This window comes from Calonectris borealis, chromosome 1, assembly GCF_964195595.1.
Source record: "Calonectris borealis chromosome 1, bCalBor7.hap1.2, whole genome shotgun sequence".
Lineage (NCBI taxonomy): Eukaryota > Metazoa > Chordata > Aves > Procellariiformes > Procellariidae > Calonectris > Calonectris borealis.
The window spans coordinates 47,577,507-47,592,007 of NC_134312.1; the positions used below are offsets into that span (position 1 = coordinate 47,577,507).

Sequence of the window (14,501 nt, forward strand, 5' to 3'; positions counted from 1 at the left end):
TTCAAACCGTTGGTTTACGGCACGCACTCTTCAGAAGTAATAGGAAGTCTCGCCGCGTCGGGTATTAGAATTGTTTGCGCATCTATGAAAAATCTTATCAAGTGACTTTCCCGTTATCTTTCTCCGTCGCTCTCTCTCTCACACGGACTTTTTTTTTTCCCCCTGCTACCCCTGCCCGTGCCCGATCTCACACACCCCCTGCCCATCCCCGGTTTAAGACCCCTCTCCCTGCCCGATGTCACACCCTTGCCCGTGACCGGTGTGCGGTTCTCTCCGGTTTTTTCCCTCGCTGTGGGGAAAAGGAGGTGACAGACGGCGACCGCACGAGGACCACGGCTCTACGCGGGGCGCGCACGCTTACGCGCGGCCGTTTCCCGCCCCTGACCCAGCGCGCAGCACGCGCCAGGGGGCCGAGCAACTGCGGTAACTTTTTTTTTTTTAAAATAATAAAAAAAAAAATATTTCTGGGGCTTTGCCAGATCAGAGGATAGTTCCCTTCCGGGAAAAACCCGCTCCGGCCGCGCCCCGCGGCGGTGGGTGCGGGGGTTTGCTGCGCGCCCCGCTGCGCGCCCCGCGGGCCTCCGCGTGCGTCAGGCGGCGAGTGGCGTCAACGCTGGCGCGCGGAGCGGCGGGGAGGGGGCAGGGGCAGCGGCAGCGGAGGGGGTGGAGGGGGAGGAGGGAGGGCTCTTAATCAGGAGGCGATGGCGGCACCGCTGTGACATCACCCCGCGGCTTATATAGTTGGGGAAGGGTCCGGGTCCCCCGTCTCGTGCCAGCGCGCATGCTGAGGGCGCGGAGCGACGCGGAGCGGCGGGGCTCTCTCTGTCTGTCTGTCTGTCTCTCTCTCCGTCTCTCCCTAGGATTTATGGACTTTACTTTCTAGAGGGCGGCGCGGCAAGGATGAGAGCCCAGCTGGTGTGCGTCGTGCTGCTGGCCTTGGCCTCCTGCAGCCTCTGCTCAGGTAAGCCCCCCCGCCGGCGCCCGCACCGCCCTCCGCCCGGGCGCGCCCCCCCAGCGCGGGCTTTGCGCTGGCCGCCGTCCCCCGAAGTCTCTCTGACCGGCAGGCACTGAGCCGCGCCCGGAGCCTTGAGAGAGACCTAAGAAAGGAGGGAAAATCGCTTCGGGCTGCCGCGGCTGAACTCAGTGGGCGCCAAGGAGCTGGTAACGGGCTCCGGCCAGCATCATTTTCTCTGTCACTCCCATAACTTTCTGTCTTCATATAAACCGTTCCTCCTCACGCCATCCATACCACGGCAGTTAATGTAGGCTACTCATTGGAAATAGACCATCTGCTTGATTATGCTCCCTCATTTGTGATTTATTGAATACCACGTATTTCCGAACTGTCATAGAATGTATAATTTCTGCAACTCATATGAATAGGTGCCATAGTCCAAATCAATATGAATATATATACGCGCTTTAGTCACTTTTTAGTGACAGAAATACAATTTTAGTATTCCGGGGGAAAAATTGCTAGCAACTGATCTGAAATTACGACAAAAAATGTTAAATCAGATGCAGATCACACGATAGGAAGGTTAATGTAAGTGCATTTCTACTCCAAGGGCAATTGCTTTAGAAACCTCAAAAAAGAGGACCATATATTGAAATGCATTGCCTGCTCCTTTGGAAAATGACACAAAGTGTGTGTCATTTATGCCGTGAGTTTATGACCAATAATGGGTATGATGGTGATTAAACAGGTGTACACACACACAGACATGAAGCAGAATAGGCTTCAAAATCCAATCTTAACTAACTTGCAAATTACTTTAATTTTTAACTGTGCAAAATTTAAAGAGTATATTTAAAAGTAGCTTCATTTTTCAGCGTCAGTATTCAGGAGGACTCAGAATTCCTAATTCTCACTTTAGATGAAAGTTTCCAATTTGTATTCCACTGCAGAAAAAAAATGTAACACACGTAATACCTGCATTTTATCACAGTTTAAGCATAATAATTGTGTATATTATAGAGAACTGGTCATCTCAGTGACAAGGCTTAATATTTATTATTTTCTCCCTATATATTTGAAGCTTTTTAAACAAATACTCGACTAGTATTTTCAGTGAGGCGGTTTCAGATTCAACTGTTTGCAGTGCCTGAATGGAAACCCACTAAAGTAAAAAATTTCAGTGGCAATTAAAATAGTGGCAAAAGCAGCAAAAATTTCCATGGCAATAAAATCCCAGAAACAAAATTGTATGTGTAACTGACCTGATGGTTTATTTGCTTGAAAATTTGAAATTATCTTTAAATGAGAAATGCCATGGAGCTTGTGTGGAGAGACCAAATCAGTTTTAACTAATATGGACCATTATGTCATAAAGAAAGGGTCATTCATTTTAATTTTCTTTTGAAAATGTTTGCCTTCAGGGGAAAGTGTGTACTTCTAGAATGTAACTATTCCTGTAGAATGTGAATGTATGAATAGAAGCTATATTTCTTGTCAATAAGAAGTGAATCAAGAGGACTTCAAATTGTGTGAAGTTCCCTCTGAACAATAATGTGTAACCAGACTTTTATACATTGCTCTCTGAGAGCTTGCTTTTTTTATGCTTTTACTGCTTATCTGTTTCTTTCACTCCTGAATTACCTGGACGTGCTCCCTTCTCCTCCAAGCCTGGCTTTATTCTTCACTCAAGGAATCTTGACCAGCCTTCTAAATAATGTCCTCCAGACTTCTTTTCTCAATGAAAATGTTTCCTGATACCTATCTTCCACGTCTGCAGCTATCTTCCAACCTCGATGGTGTGGAAGCTATCTTCCATCCTCTGTAGAATGTAAAAACCAGATGCTAACCAGAGACAAGTCCTTTCATTGTCCTCAGTTGGTATGACCACAAATCATGATGCTGTCACATGCGTGCTGCTCACCCATTCACTGCTATCATTAGTAAAAATTCAGCTGAGGTGATCTTGTGCTGCCAGCAGAACTTTGGCTAATGGTAAAGCACTTAAGAAATTAGGTAGCGCTGACAACTGGTAGTGCTGAAAGGGCTGAAAGGCATTAGGTTGGAAATGAGTTGCTAGTGACTTGCTGTAATACTGATCTACAAACCAGTCTCATTTAATATTTTCCATAACAACTTCAATGCAAAAAGTAAGAATGAATGAATGTAGTGTGCTGGTAACGCAAAGGTGAACAGGAGCATCACTACAGAGGAAGATTGGCATAACACAGAAGTTTTTGATGACCTGAATAATAGGATGCAATAGCTTAGGAAATAATAGAAGTTCTTATTAAAAGCTCCTTTTAACAGAAGCACAGCTGCTGGAAATGTCTGAGGAGATAAAAGACTTGGTCGTATTATCTGACCTCATTTTTTTATGAGATACTAAATTTTTTCATCCATGAAAGACAGACAAAATCAAAAAATGTGTAAGGGAGCTACTTCCTGTAGCTAATGGTAAGCATTAAGGTAGTTAGGTACTGAGGCTTCTGATCCAACCTGTACTATGCTGTGCTGTCTTGAGATCACATCAGGCACAGAGGAGGGCCGCTCTGATGAGTTGGGGAATACAAGGCTATTACAAGAAAGCAGAATAGATGAGAGTCTAATAGCTCTGGGCATAGCCCTTCAGTGAAGTATTTATGGGATTTCTAGGGGGAATGGTTTATGTCCAAAAGGCACTGTGATCTTCTTGCATTTGTTTGCTAATCACCATGTAAGCACACCCTAAAAATCTAAGCTGGGAAGGGCTGCGATTGCTCTCAAAAAATACATGAGTTGCATAAATATTGCAAGTAGAAAGGTAACATTTATAGTCAAGGAAGTTATATACAAACCATTAATAAATTTGTAATTAGAAATACATTAGGCTTGAAATTAGGAGAAGGTGAATAACCATTGATAGTTTGGAAGAATTGGCCAAAGAAGAAACACAGTAGTGGTGGTAGTGAGATCTTGTTATTAAGATTGAACATGATCGATTTTTAAGAGCATTATAATGGTTGGCTTCCTGTGCTAGAAGAAATCTATGACAAAGTAGCGCATATTTGTATAAAAGGTCCCTTACAGTGTCATGTGAAAGGTAGTGACACAACATGGTGATGATGCTTGAAATGAAGGCATAGGCAGAATCTATCCACAGATTCTGTGGTATTGATCATTTTAGTGAAAGTGAGATATGACTTACATGAATATGGAATAGATTTTTGGTTTAGTTTGGTTTTAAATATAAGTAAGTGTATTGTTTGGCTTTGGACTGCTGGTATTCCAGGAAAGCTAAAAGCCATGTGAGACTCTGTTTTGACTGAAGACTTAACTGATTTCTGTACATATCTCATCTTTGAGCTGTGATTGCTGCTACATTTCCAAGGCACCAGATCTTTCTTGTGATTCTGTACAGCACAAACCAGAAAAGTCTGTGGCTGTTTTCTCTTTGTATAGCAATCTTTACCCTATTCACAGGTCTTGCAAGTCTGCCGAGCTCTCAAAGGTCAATTAAATTAGTAAAGAAAATCCTAAGACTTTCAGTCAGAATACTTTCTTTTGGTATATGCTTTCTCAAGAGCTTGTATCAGAAATTGGTCAAGCTCAATTCCCTATGTCAGTAAAAATATTCTTAATTTAACCAAGAATAATCAAGACGAAATCTTGTCAATTAATCATAACTGCCATTGACCTAAATACTTAGCTGCTATTTAAGTAAATATTATTTGAAAATAAATGCCCATAATCTTCTTCCAAAGTACGCAGAGGTGACTAATAGTGATTATGAAAATCATACTGATTTTGAAAGAAGAATATTGCAGCAGTTTTGTTTACTGAAAGGGGTGCAGATTAGTGGGCCTGTCTACCAGTGAACTGAGATTAATGAATCGTTTCATTCACTTCAATAAGCTTGATCATGCTTTAAAAAGGTAGTGAGTATCCATTTTAACATAATGTTGCTGTTACCTGAAGACTCCTCACAGTCTCTCTAGATCGCTTTGCTGTGTTTTTATCTGTTTGTTTGGGTTTTGTTTGTTTGTTTTTCAAAATTCATTGATATATCTAAATTCTGTATGCTGAATTGAAATGTCCATGATTTATGATGAAATAGTAAACACATGTTTCTGGTTTATTCCCAGATTCAGAAGAGGAAATGAAAGCGTTAGAAGCAGATTTATTGACCAATATGTACACATCAAAGGTAATTATTTTTCCTCTTGTAGGTGACGGGTAGGGAGCAAATGAATTCTCATTACAAACCCAGAAGTCTTTGCACAAAGTAATAACCTATGGTCTAGACCGAAAAGTTCAGTGCTAGACATTACTTTGGTGCAAGATTTTCTCCAGTTCAAAGGAAATTTAAAGGTGTTGATGTGACACACTAAAAGTGCTCCTCACTCCAAACACTGGTACTTTCATTAAACTGTCAAAACTGTGTTATGGGCAGAGATGTAAATTTATATGAGGAAATGTGTTTCCAATAGGATTATGCCTGATGAAAGCTAAATTAACCTTGAGTCAAATCCGTAAGTGCTATTTTTATGCAGAACTTCTCCTATATGCATATAAAATTAAGACAGTCATAAAGCAAAAACTGTAAATACATATGCTGATTTTGGTTTAGGAACTTAATCATAGTGTTAGTACAGGAACATGGGGACATGACTGTGAAAATACTAACCTGATAAATGACATTTCCTTGACAAGTTGCCAGACTGTGAGTGATGTACATGTTACTTAATACAAATAGACAAAAAATCAGTTCCAAGCTCATATTGACAAGGTGAAGCAGCAAGTGTTGCACATATCTATTGAACAGGATGATAGACAAACACATTCTCAACACTGTTGTTTTCCACCAATGATCTAAGAAACATACACATCTAATATCTCTTCAGCAACATATTAAAGAACAAACCCTGAAACAAGTGCCATGGGGTTAAGGTTGAATATTTTAATACTTTGTTTTAATGAAGTTCAAGTGGTGCTTAAATTCAATGGAAAATAAAATGAGAAATGAAAAATTTACCCAAAAAAAGAATTTCATAAGCCAAAGACTAGTTGAAGGTTAAGGACAAAACTTGCCTGGAAGACTTCTGTATTTACTGTATTTACTTATATGTGAGCTTTTTTACGGGATCCTTTGAATAGACTAGAATAAGAAATGAAGCCAGAAAATAAATTGTTTTGATCTGGTCTGGCAGTTCTTAGGTTCCCATGTTCTTTACTGGCGTGGTAATTAACCTTAATGCCAAATAAACCTGTTTGCCACTCACTTCTCTAAGGTACAGAAAGATTTAATAGATATTCTTTTCCTGAGACAAATTTAAATGTAGGAGGCTGACAAAAATAGTTTCTTTTCTGTGTGGCAAAGCATAGTATGCCCTGGGAGGAAACACTGCAGCTGTTGGTATTTCTGCTACTGACTGTAGTGGAACTGTGAACCTAACTTCCATTTCCATCTTTTCCTCCCTGTCAGCACAGAGCACAATCTCAGGTAACTAAAAATGCACAAATATAGTCAACAGTTGATAATGTAATGATGTTTGCCATAATACTCTTCTATGTTGTTTTACATCATGTAGCTTGCTATTCAATTTCCTTATGGTATATACCATAAGTCAAGTGACACCTGAAGTTGACAGAAGCAGTAGATGCATGGTGGAGACATTGCTTTAATTCTACATTATACTGCCTTAAATCACCATCTAAAATTCATTAGTTCTGTATATATTGTCTCTTGACATCAAAGGAAGGCATGGTGGACCCACTAAAAAGTGAGCATAAATGCTTCTACAGAGGCATACCACTATTCCATTCATTACCGAAATGACAAATTCTTTTTTTTTTTTTTCTGTTGTCCTCTGCTAGCTTTTAACCCTCATTGGAACAAAAGTATGGTTCTGGTGTGAGAGACGAATTTTGAGGATGATATGTGTAATAACTGCCTTGTATTATGCCTGAGATCTGGTTCCAGCTGAGGGCAATTACTGTTAAATTGCATTAACTGTCTTTGACACTGACTTGGTAATAAGCAGCAAGGGAAATCCAGACAATTTAAATAGCATTAGGATGGGGGAAAAAAAGAAAAAAAAAAGAAAAAAATTGTTTATGAAAGCTCAGATCTAAAAATGCAGCAAAGGGGATTATCACTTGTGATTCTAGTATTTGGCAGAAAAATCTTCCTAAGTAGGCCCTTGTGAAGTATCATATCAAGACTACAGCTAGGGTTTAAGCACGCACTTTTTGCAACATTCAGTAATCTATCCAGTATTATGGAAAGAGTTACCATGCTTTTGACTTCACCGGCTGCTGTCCGGGGTCTACTGGCCCTTTTCAAACTGCTCTTTAAAGTCATCTATATGCTGAATCACTCTCCGTCTTTAAAGAAGTATGTCCATGCTTATTACAACCTGTCTTCAACATTTAATACAATTTATCATCCTTCCCTGCTGTTACATCTCAAAGAAGATACAGGGATCAAACAAGTCCCTAAAATGCTTTATCTATCTTTCCTCTAAGGTAAAATCCAAAGAGCCATTTGGAAGATCTGGTAAGACAACACAACCCGAAGTGTCGCAAATACGCAGACAGTTATCTGCTGTCTCTCTTCTGTATCAAATAGATAGCTCTATTCCCAGCTTCCTAAATACTTGCCTGAAACTACCACTTGCATGAAGAATGTCCTGAACTCAAATGAGATTGAGATGGTGTTAGTTAAAGAAAAAAAAAAAAAAAGAAAAAAGGAAGTGTTTCCTTGAAGAATATATCATCAGTAGAATATGCTCCACCTTTAGGATCCCCCCTCACATTAATTTTCTGAAGTTTTGGACCCTCTGAGCTCCTTATCGTTCTAGGATGCCTATTGCTGACTGTATGTGCCAAAACAGTTTAGCTTCCTTGTCTGAGGCAGATGAGGTTATAGCTGCCTAGGAGTTACTGACTTCCTGACTCAGTCATCATATAAAAGTTCATTTCATTTACAGGCATTAGTATACACCATGGAAGAACTTCCGCTGTAACAGAACTCAATCCTATATCTGCATAAAGACAGAGAGTATTTTTATTATTTCTATGGTTACGTTCTGAACAAAATTCAACTACTATTCTGAAAAGGAACCATAGAGAACCTACATTACCTTAGGTTTTACTTGGTTATGAATTTGTTTTTCATCTGCTTTCACTAGATAAAGACAAGAATATAAAAAGCAGAGAATTTAACTTTCTTTTTCTAAAAAAAAAATAGCATGTGGGAGGTATGCATTATAACATAAGAAGTATCTTAAACAAACTCCCAGGGGTATCATTCAACCAGAAATGGAAAGAAAAAGATATTGTGTAAGTTATAACTTGGGATTCTCTTTAATCTTTCATAGGACAAGCCTGTTGTCAAAGAAGGAAATATTCTCAAGCTCATTTCAGTTTCTTAGTTGATTTAAAACTCTTTTTCAAGATGTGTGAGGTGTGGGAAACCATATATCCGAGTCTTATCTCAGAAGCGTGTTCAACAATGGAAATGCATACATCATATTCACTTCAGCATTAATAACTTTTAAATTCTGATTCATACTGCAGTCTCTTTTGTTCCTTCAGATCACTCTCAGGTATTTTTCAAGCTAATCTTAAAAAAATTACTTCCATCTTGGCAGATATGGGTTCCTTGTTCTCTTTTGTAGGTGTTTTCCAAAACATGTCTTGGGCAACTGTAGTTGGTATTGCTTAGACCTGTGTGGAAAACATATCACACATTGGATATGGTCATCTTAAACTGTGTTTTCACATGTTCTTTTAGCATAACTGCCTCAGAGATTTCCCATAACTTATAAAACAAAGCTGTCTAATTGTAATGCTTGCTGTAATAGTGAAGTAGAGTAGAAAAGTAACGTGACTGCTCTGTTCAGTTACTGGACATGACCTGGAGAGCTCCATGTTCAGTTAAAAAAAAAATTTCACTCTTGACTGAAGTTCTTAATACTTTATAGTCTCATTCTGTGAGCTGGCAGCAGTGTAAGAAGTCAGAAGCAGGTGTACCCAAGTAAAAATACTTTGAGGTGATATATGCGTGGTATTAATGGGAATTAGACTCCCTTAACAAATGAAGTATGCTTGCAGACAGCATGGCAAATTTTTTTCCCCTAACTTCATAAGTAGCAGCTAAGACCAATTTCACCTAATGAAGTCTGCTATTTAAGTATTTTACTAATACACAGAAGAAAGTTCCTTTAAACATAGACATGCATCAGGCTAAGGTAGTAACTTTAGATCAAAAAGATTATATAAATTATGCAAGAAGGCATAACAAATTTCCCTATCCTTTCCTTTTCTCTTCTGCTCCCATCCACTGGAATATTTTTGGGTTTTTTTTTAACTCCGAACTGTCCCTTGCTCACATAGCACTGCCCCTGGATTTTAGTCTTCATTGCAATTTAACTATTGTAGTGCTAACTCACATTTCTTTTGTATATCCAGGAGAGAGAATTGCACTGGAAAAGCCTTCTCATTTGTCATGGAAAGCTCCATATTTTTATATTTCACAAATATTTTAAAACAGACCAAAGAAGATTTTGAAATTGCATTGGACATTTGCTCTTTTTGCTAGTTTAACTTCTGTTAATTAAATTAGACATTCTGCAAAAAGTCTAATTTTTGTTTTGAACCTGTCACATCTTTTCAAATAATTCGACAGACTAATTAGGGCACCTAGATAGGACAACAGGTGAGCTCAAAGTAAACAATGCAGAACCAATTTCAAACTTCTGAATAAGATTTGAGATTTGTTTTTTCTTAGCCTCAAAACAAAATACTCTTTCTTTTTTTTTTCTGAGCCCTGTCAGGAATCTGAGAACACATAGTAGTTTTATTAAAGGGCTAAATTGTTCTCATTTTGAAAGGCATGCATGTATCAGATGTGTATTGAAGTAATGATTATGGCCAAAAGGGAATTTTTTGTAACTAATGCTAATAGTGATGCCAGCTTTTCTTGTTTCTTCCTCACTTCTCTCCATTTTCTTTCTTTTCTCTCAAAAAGTAGTAAAGTGTGGTGAACATGCATAAATCTTGCATACAATGCCCCTTTGTTAGGAAGGTGCTTTAAAGAAACAAGAGATTATGTGATCACCTAATGTTCAGCTAAGTAAGCACTGCATCCACACTCTTAATTAATGCTGTCAGTATGTAAAAGGCAGTGTCTGTGTTAATGTAATACCTATATTTAACTTTGTACATCCAGGAAAAGAAGCAACTACATTTCAGCTCATAGGTAAAGTGTAATCCTAATGTGCACAGCAAAGAAGCCCTTGCCAGTAATAAATAGGAATTTGCTATTTGGCTTTTGATTGGAGATTGCTGTCACCAGTTCTAGTTTAAGGAAACTAATTTCTATACTCACCACTAAAAGGAATACAATTTGAAAGAAATAATTAATAGTGGGAGAACCAAGAAAGCATCAAAGACATTAAAAGCAGTGAATGAGGTAGGAATTAGATTTTTTACTTACTTTTTTCTGTTGATAATCAAAACTAAAGCAGACTACTGCCACAACTGCTTGGAAAGAACAGTATCAGTAGAAAAGTAAAAATTATTTTTCTCAACATTTTTTAAAAGGGTTTAGATATCAAATATCCTAAATAATGCAAGATACTGGAGCAAGCAAAATTTGAGACAAACCATGGTGAAATTTCTCTATTTCTGTCTTTCTGTAACATCTCTGAACAGATCCATTATAGACCACCAAAATACAGTTGGTCTGAATTTTTCAGGCCAGTTACCAAATCAGGATTACATTGTTTGCACAGCTCTGTTTCATCTTTGCTCCATCTTCATCTAAGCCCGTAGACCTTCGATTCACATCTCCCAGGCTCATGACTTTCCAGCATCCAAAACTCCTGGGGCTTACCGATTCCGTAACTTCAGAACCAGCCTCATCAGACAGCTTGCCCTGAAGCAGGGACTCCATTCCTTTTCTCAGGGAATTTTGAAATGACTGGTATTTGTTCTGAACTGGGGAGGAGCGTCTAGTTAACCACAGGCATCCACCTTGGATTCCAGTACTGGGAATTTATCCAGTGGGTTTGACTCATTGTCCTGATTTACACCTGTGAATTTATATTATATTCATTTCCATCTGTGTTTTTGTTTGCACCTGTGCAGAGTGACTATGAAATGCTACCATTCTGGTTTGGTAGCAGTTTAGTTTTTCATCGTGTATATCTACCTGGGGGGTAAGGCTGTGGGGAAGCAAACTTGGTGTGTTTAATAAATGAGTTGTCCTAATTTCAGCACTCTCTAATTATTGTCTAAAAGTTGAGCAGATGAGAAGTACTTCAAACACACAAACTTATTCCTACCAAAATGTTTGAATGTCACACATTATTACTAAAAAACAAAACAAAAATTGCAACACATTAAATAGTGGGTATTTGTATTTTCAGATTAACAGAGCAAAGCTTCCTTACTGGAAAATGACCCTGCTAAATGTCTGCAATCTTGTCAACAACATAAACAACCAAATGGGGGAAACAGTAGAAGTAGATGAAGAGGATCTCGTTTCAGGAAGACAGTTTCCTGCTGCTCTGGATGGCTTCAGCTTGGAAGCAATGCTGACAGTATATCAACTCCAAAAAGTTTGCCACAGCAGAGCCTTTCAGCATTGGGAGGTAAAACAAACTGTCACAAATGCATGTTTCAACTGCTGTTAAACACTCAGACATGTTTGTAGTGATGTTTCAAAATCCATATCCATGTGACCCCCCGTCACATTGTCTGAGCTTTCCTTCCCTTTTTTATATTCTCTAATACCTCTAATATGCCTCTTACTGAAAAGAGTTGTGAATTAATGTAGTTTCTGACAAGCTGAATGTCTGTTTTTTATAACCAGATAAATGAGTACTGTTCTTAACTACATACATTCTCCACTCTTTGTAGCCATTTCAAGGAAACAGACAAACACATGAAAGTGAGCTTTCTGCCAGAACACAGAATTGATACCTGCTTAACAGACGTGAAGTTACTGAGATTTATTGAGGCATAACTAAACGTAGGCAGAGTTTCTGAAAACCCTTTTAAGGCCCTAAGTCAAACTGGATTCAAAATGCATGGACATGTGCCCAGGTCTACATGTAATTTTACCAGATACTCTGGGCTTCTCATCATTGCTAGGAAACCGGTAGCAAGGGAACTCTTGCTTTTCGCTTCCCCACACCTAAAGAGGGCCCTGGAAGTTGACACTGTGATTGTATGAGGATTGCTGCTCTTAAATAATGATTGTTTATAGTCCATTTGTGATATTTATCTTAGTGCAGTGATCACACAGGGCATAATTATGCACACGGGGCATAATCCACTTGCATTGTTATATACTACACTAAAAGCTGCTTTGTGTAGCAAAAAAAGATATCTCAGCGTCATTACCCACTTTCCAGTAAACCCAATTTCTTCAACTATCACAGGTTCATGGACAGTCTGGCTGAATCTTGATCCTCTTTTGTTTGCTGAATCACAGCTCTGTATTTGCAGGCTTATTCTCAATCCTTCATATTAGCTGGGATGGTCCATACGAAAGACTGCAATGTCTTTGAGAACCAGAGTTTTCTGAGGACTCACTTCATCAGTAGATTTATTGCTGAAAAGGAGCTACCATGGAACTGACTGTATGCAATAGACCATATGACTTAATCACAGTTCCTTACTTTGCAGTTGCATCATCTCTTGTGGTGGTTGGGAATCATCACTCCTAACAGTACTGCATGTGAAATTGAAAAAAAATTATTCCTCTCTCAGCTTAGGAACACGCTTATGCAGTGCAGAGGTTTATAAGACACAATAAAAGAAGAAGGGGTGCAGCCAGAGGGAGAAGGATTGAAGAAGGCTTGAAATAAACAATTTATGTAATGAAAGAAGTTCTTGTGATATTATTCATCCAGGATCGACTCCAAAGTCTGCTGAAACCATGAGAGTCTTTCCATTCATTTCAATAGAATTTAGATGAGCACTCATTTATTAAGTAATTAAGTGAGTAACAGAGTTTGATTGCTTAGGGAAATACTGAGGTGAGTATAAAAATGTTTTCAGTTTAATGCCTTTCAGCCAGACAGTAGGACTGTACTTGACCATGGAAGAACGTGGTGGGAGAATGGGTGAAATCTTAACAGATAAAGCAAGAACCAATCTGAACAAAACACTTTAAAAACTCCAAGTAAAACTCAAAACACAGTTACATAAGAAATTTTGATTGACAAAATTTTGGCTTTCTTGTGCTTTATTTAATTTCTTATTTGTTTATTACACATTTTGATTTTTCAGCTGTAGGAAGTTGTAGATAAAAATATTGCTGAAAAGCTGAAACCAGCAAGCAGTGGGTGTTTTAGGAGGTGTTTAGACTAAATGAGTGATTACAGAGTGACAATCATTAGGAAGTTTTCAGTCAATCTGAATTTACATACCAGCTTTTCTCTCTAAACAAAACCAATGATCTCATTTGTTTCAGTGGAATTTAAATATCACCTCTGCAGGATTCAGCTCATCTTTAGCCTGATCTTAGTTTTGTGTCTGGAGTTTTGGGCTTTTTTTTTTGTTCTCCTTTTTTAAAAAAAAAAAAAAACCCACAGCTATTATGGTAAAGATTTTTCTTGTTGGCAGATGTTAAAATAAAGTTTTATAAAACTTTCTAGGAATTGATAATCTCCATTACCAAAAAAAGCTGATAACATTATGTCTTCTCTTGCATCCTACAGTTACTTCAGCAAGATGCTTTTGATCTAGAGAACTCAAGCCAAGACAAGGAAATAATGAAAAGAAAAAATCCTTATATTCTGAAACGGCAGCTACATGTGAACAAAGCTAGAAGACCATACATACTCAAAAGAAGTTCGTATTACTGATGCAGCAGAAGAAAACAATGTATATTTAGTTTATAGGTAACTGTGCGTTATAGTTATCTTATTTAAATCTAAAATCATACTTGTGTGAAAATATACTATGGAAAATCATCAAGATGATAACATAACTGTGTCTTTTTTGCAATTGCTGTTTCTTGATTGTGATTTTTTCCTACTTGAGATTAATTGGACCAATACATTTGCAAATAAATCTAGTTTCTAAGCATGATGTATTGTACAAAACTCAGATTTCAACATATTTCCAATAATATTGTAGTCTTTTCCTATTTTATAAAGCACACTGACATACACCAAGTAAATTGATATTGTCCATAAACCCTACTGAGAATCTTAAAATTTCTTAATGCAACACCTCAAACATTTATGTGCTTGCAAATTTTTTATTTTGTTTATTGGCCAGTGTAATTTATTAGGGATTAGGTCTAAGGAAGGAAAGAAATACTAGCAGCTAACTATTAAATGGCAATTTCAAATTCATATTTTAAATAGCCTTCTTGTAAACGAATTTTAAGTTCTTGACACCTAACTTGCCACTGAAGAGTCATAATTTAAGAAAACAATACATAAATGAGACTTTAACAAAGTATGCTAATGAGAACAAACCCAGATGTGCTTCAGAGTCTTGTGTATCACTGACTAAATAAGGACAACAGTTTATTAAATCA

The 14,501-nt window shown here is 38.0% G+C and overlaps 1 protein-coding gene across 1 annotated transcript; it reads left to right on the forward strand.

Annotated features, from left to right (window-relative positions):
- The first annotated feature begins 291 nt into the window (after positions 1-291).
- On the forward strand, positions 292-14,044 carry NTS (neurotensin). Its single transcript, XM_075150642.1, has 5 exons — positions 292-423; positions 884-961; positions 5,080-5,141; positions 11,371-11,595; positions 13,672-14,044. The coding sequence occupies exons 2-5, from the start codon at positions 901-903 to the stop codon at positions 13,816-13,818; spliced, it is 495 nt and encodes a 164-aa protein (XP_075006743.1). The 5' UTR covers positions 292-423; positions 884-900; the 3' UTR covers positions 13,819-14,044.
- Positions 14,045-14,501: the final 457 nt, after the last annotated feature.

Excerpts from the sequence above, each read along its gene's own strand:
- NTS (XM_075150642.1), top strand. The coding sequence starts at position 901 with ATGAGAGCCCAGCTGGTGTGCGTCGTGCTGCTGGCCTTGGCCTCCTGC. Across the intron at positions 962-5,079 it reads CTCCTGCAGCCTCTGCTCAG|ATTCAGAAGAGGAAATGAAA; the intron begins GTAAGCCCCCCC and ends GTTTATTCCCAG. Across the intron at positions 11,596-13,671 it reads GAGCCTTTCAGCATTGGGAG|TTACTTCAGCAAGATGCTTT; the intron begins GTAAAACAAACT and ends TGCATCCTACAG.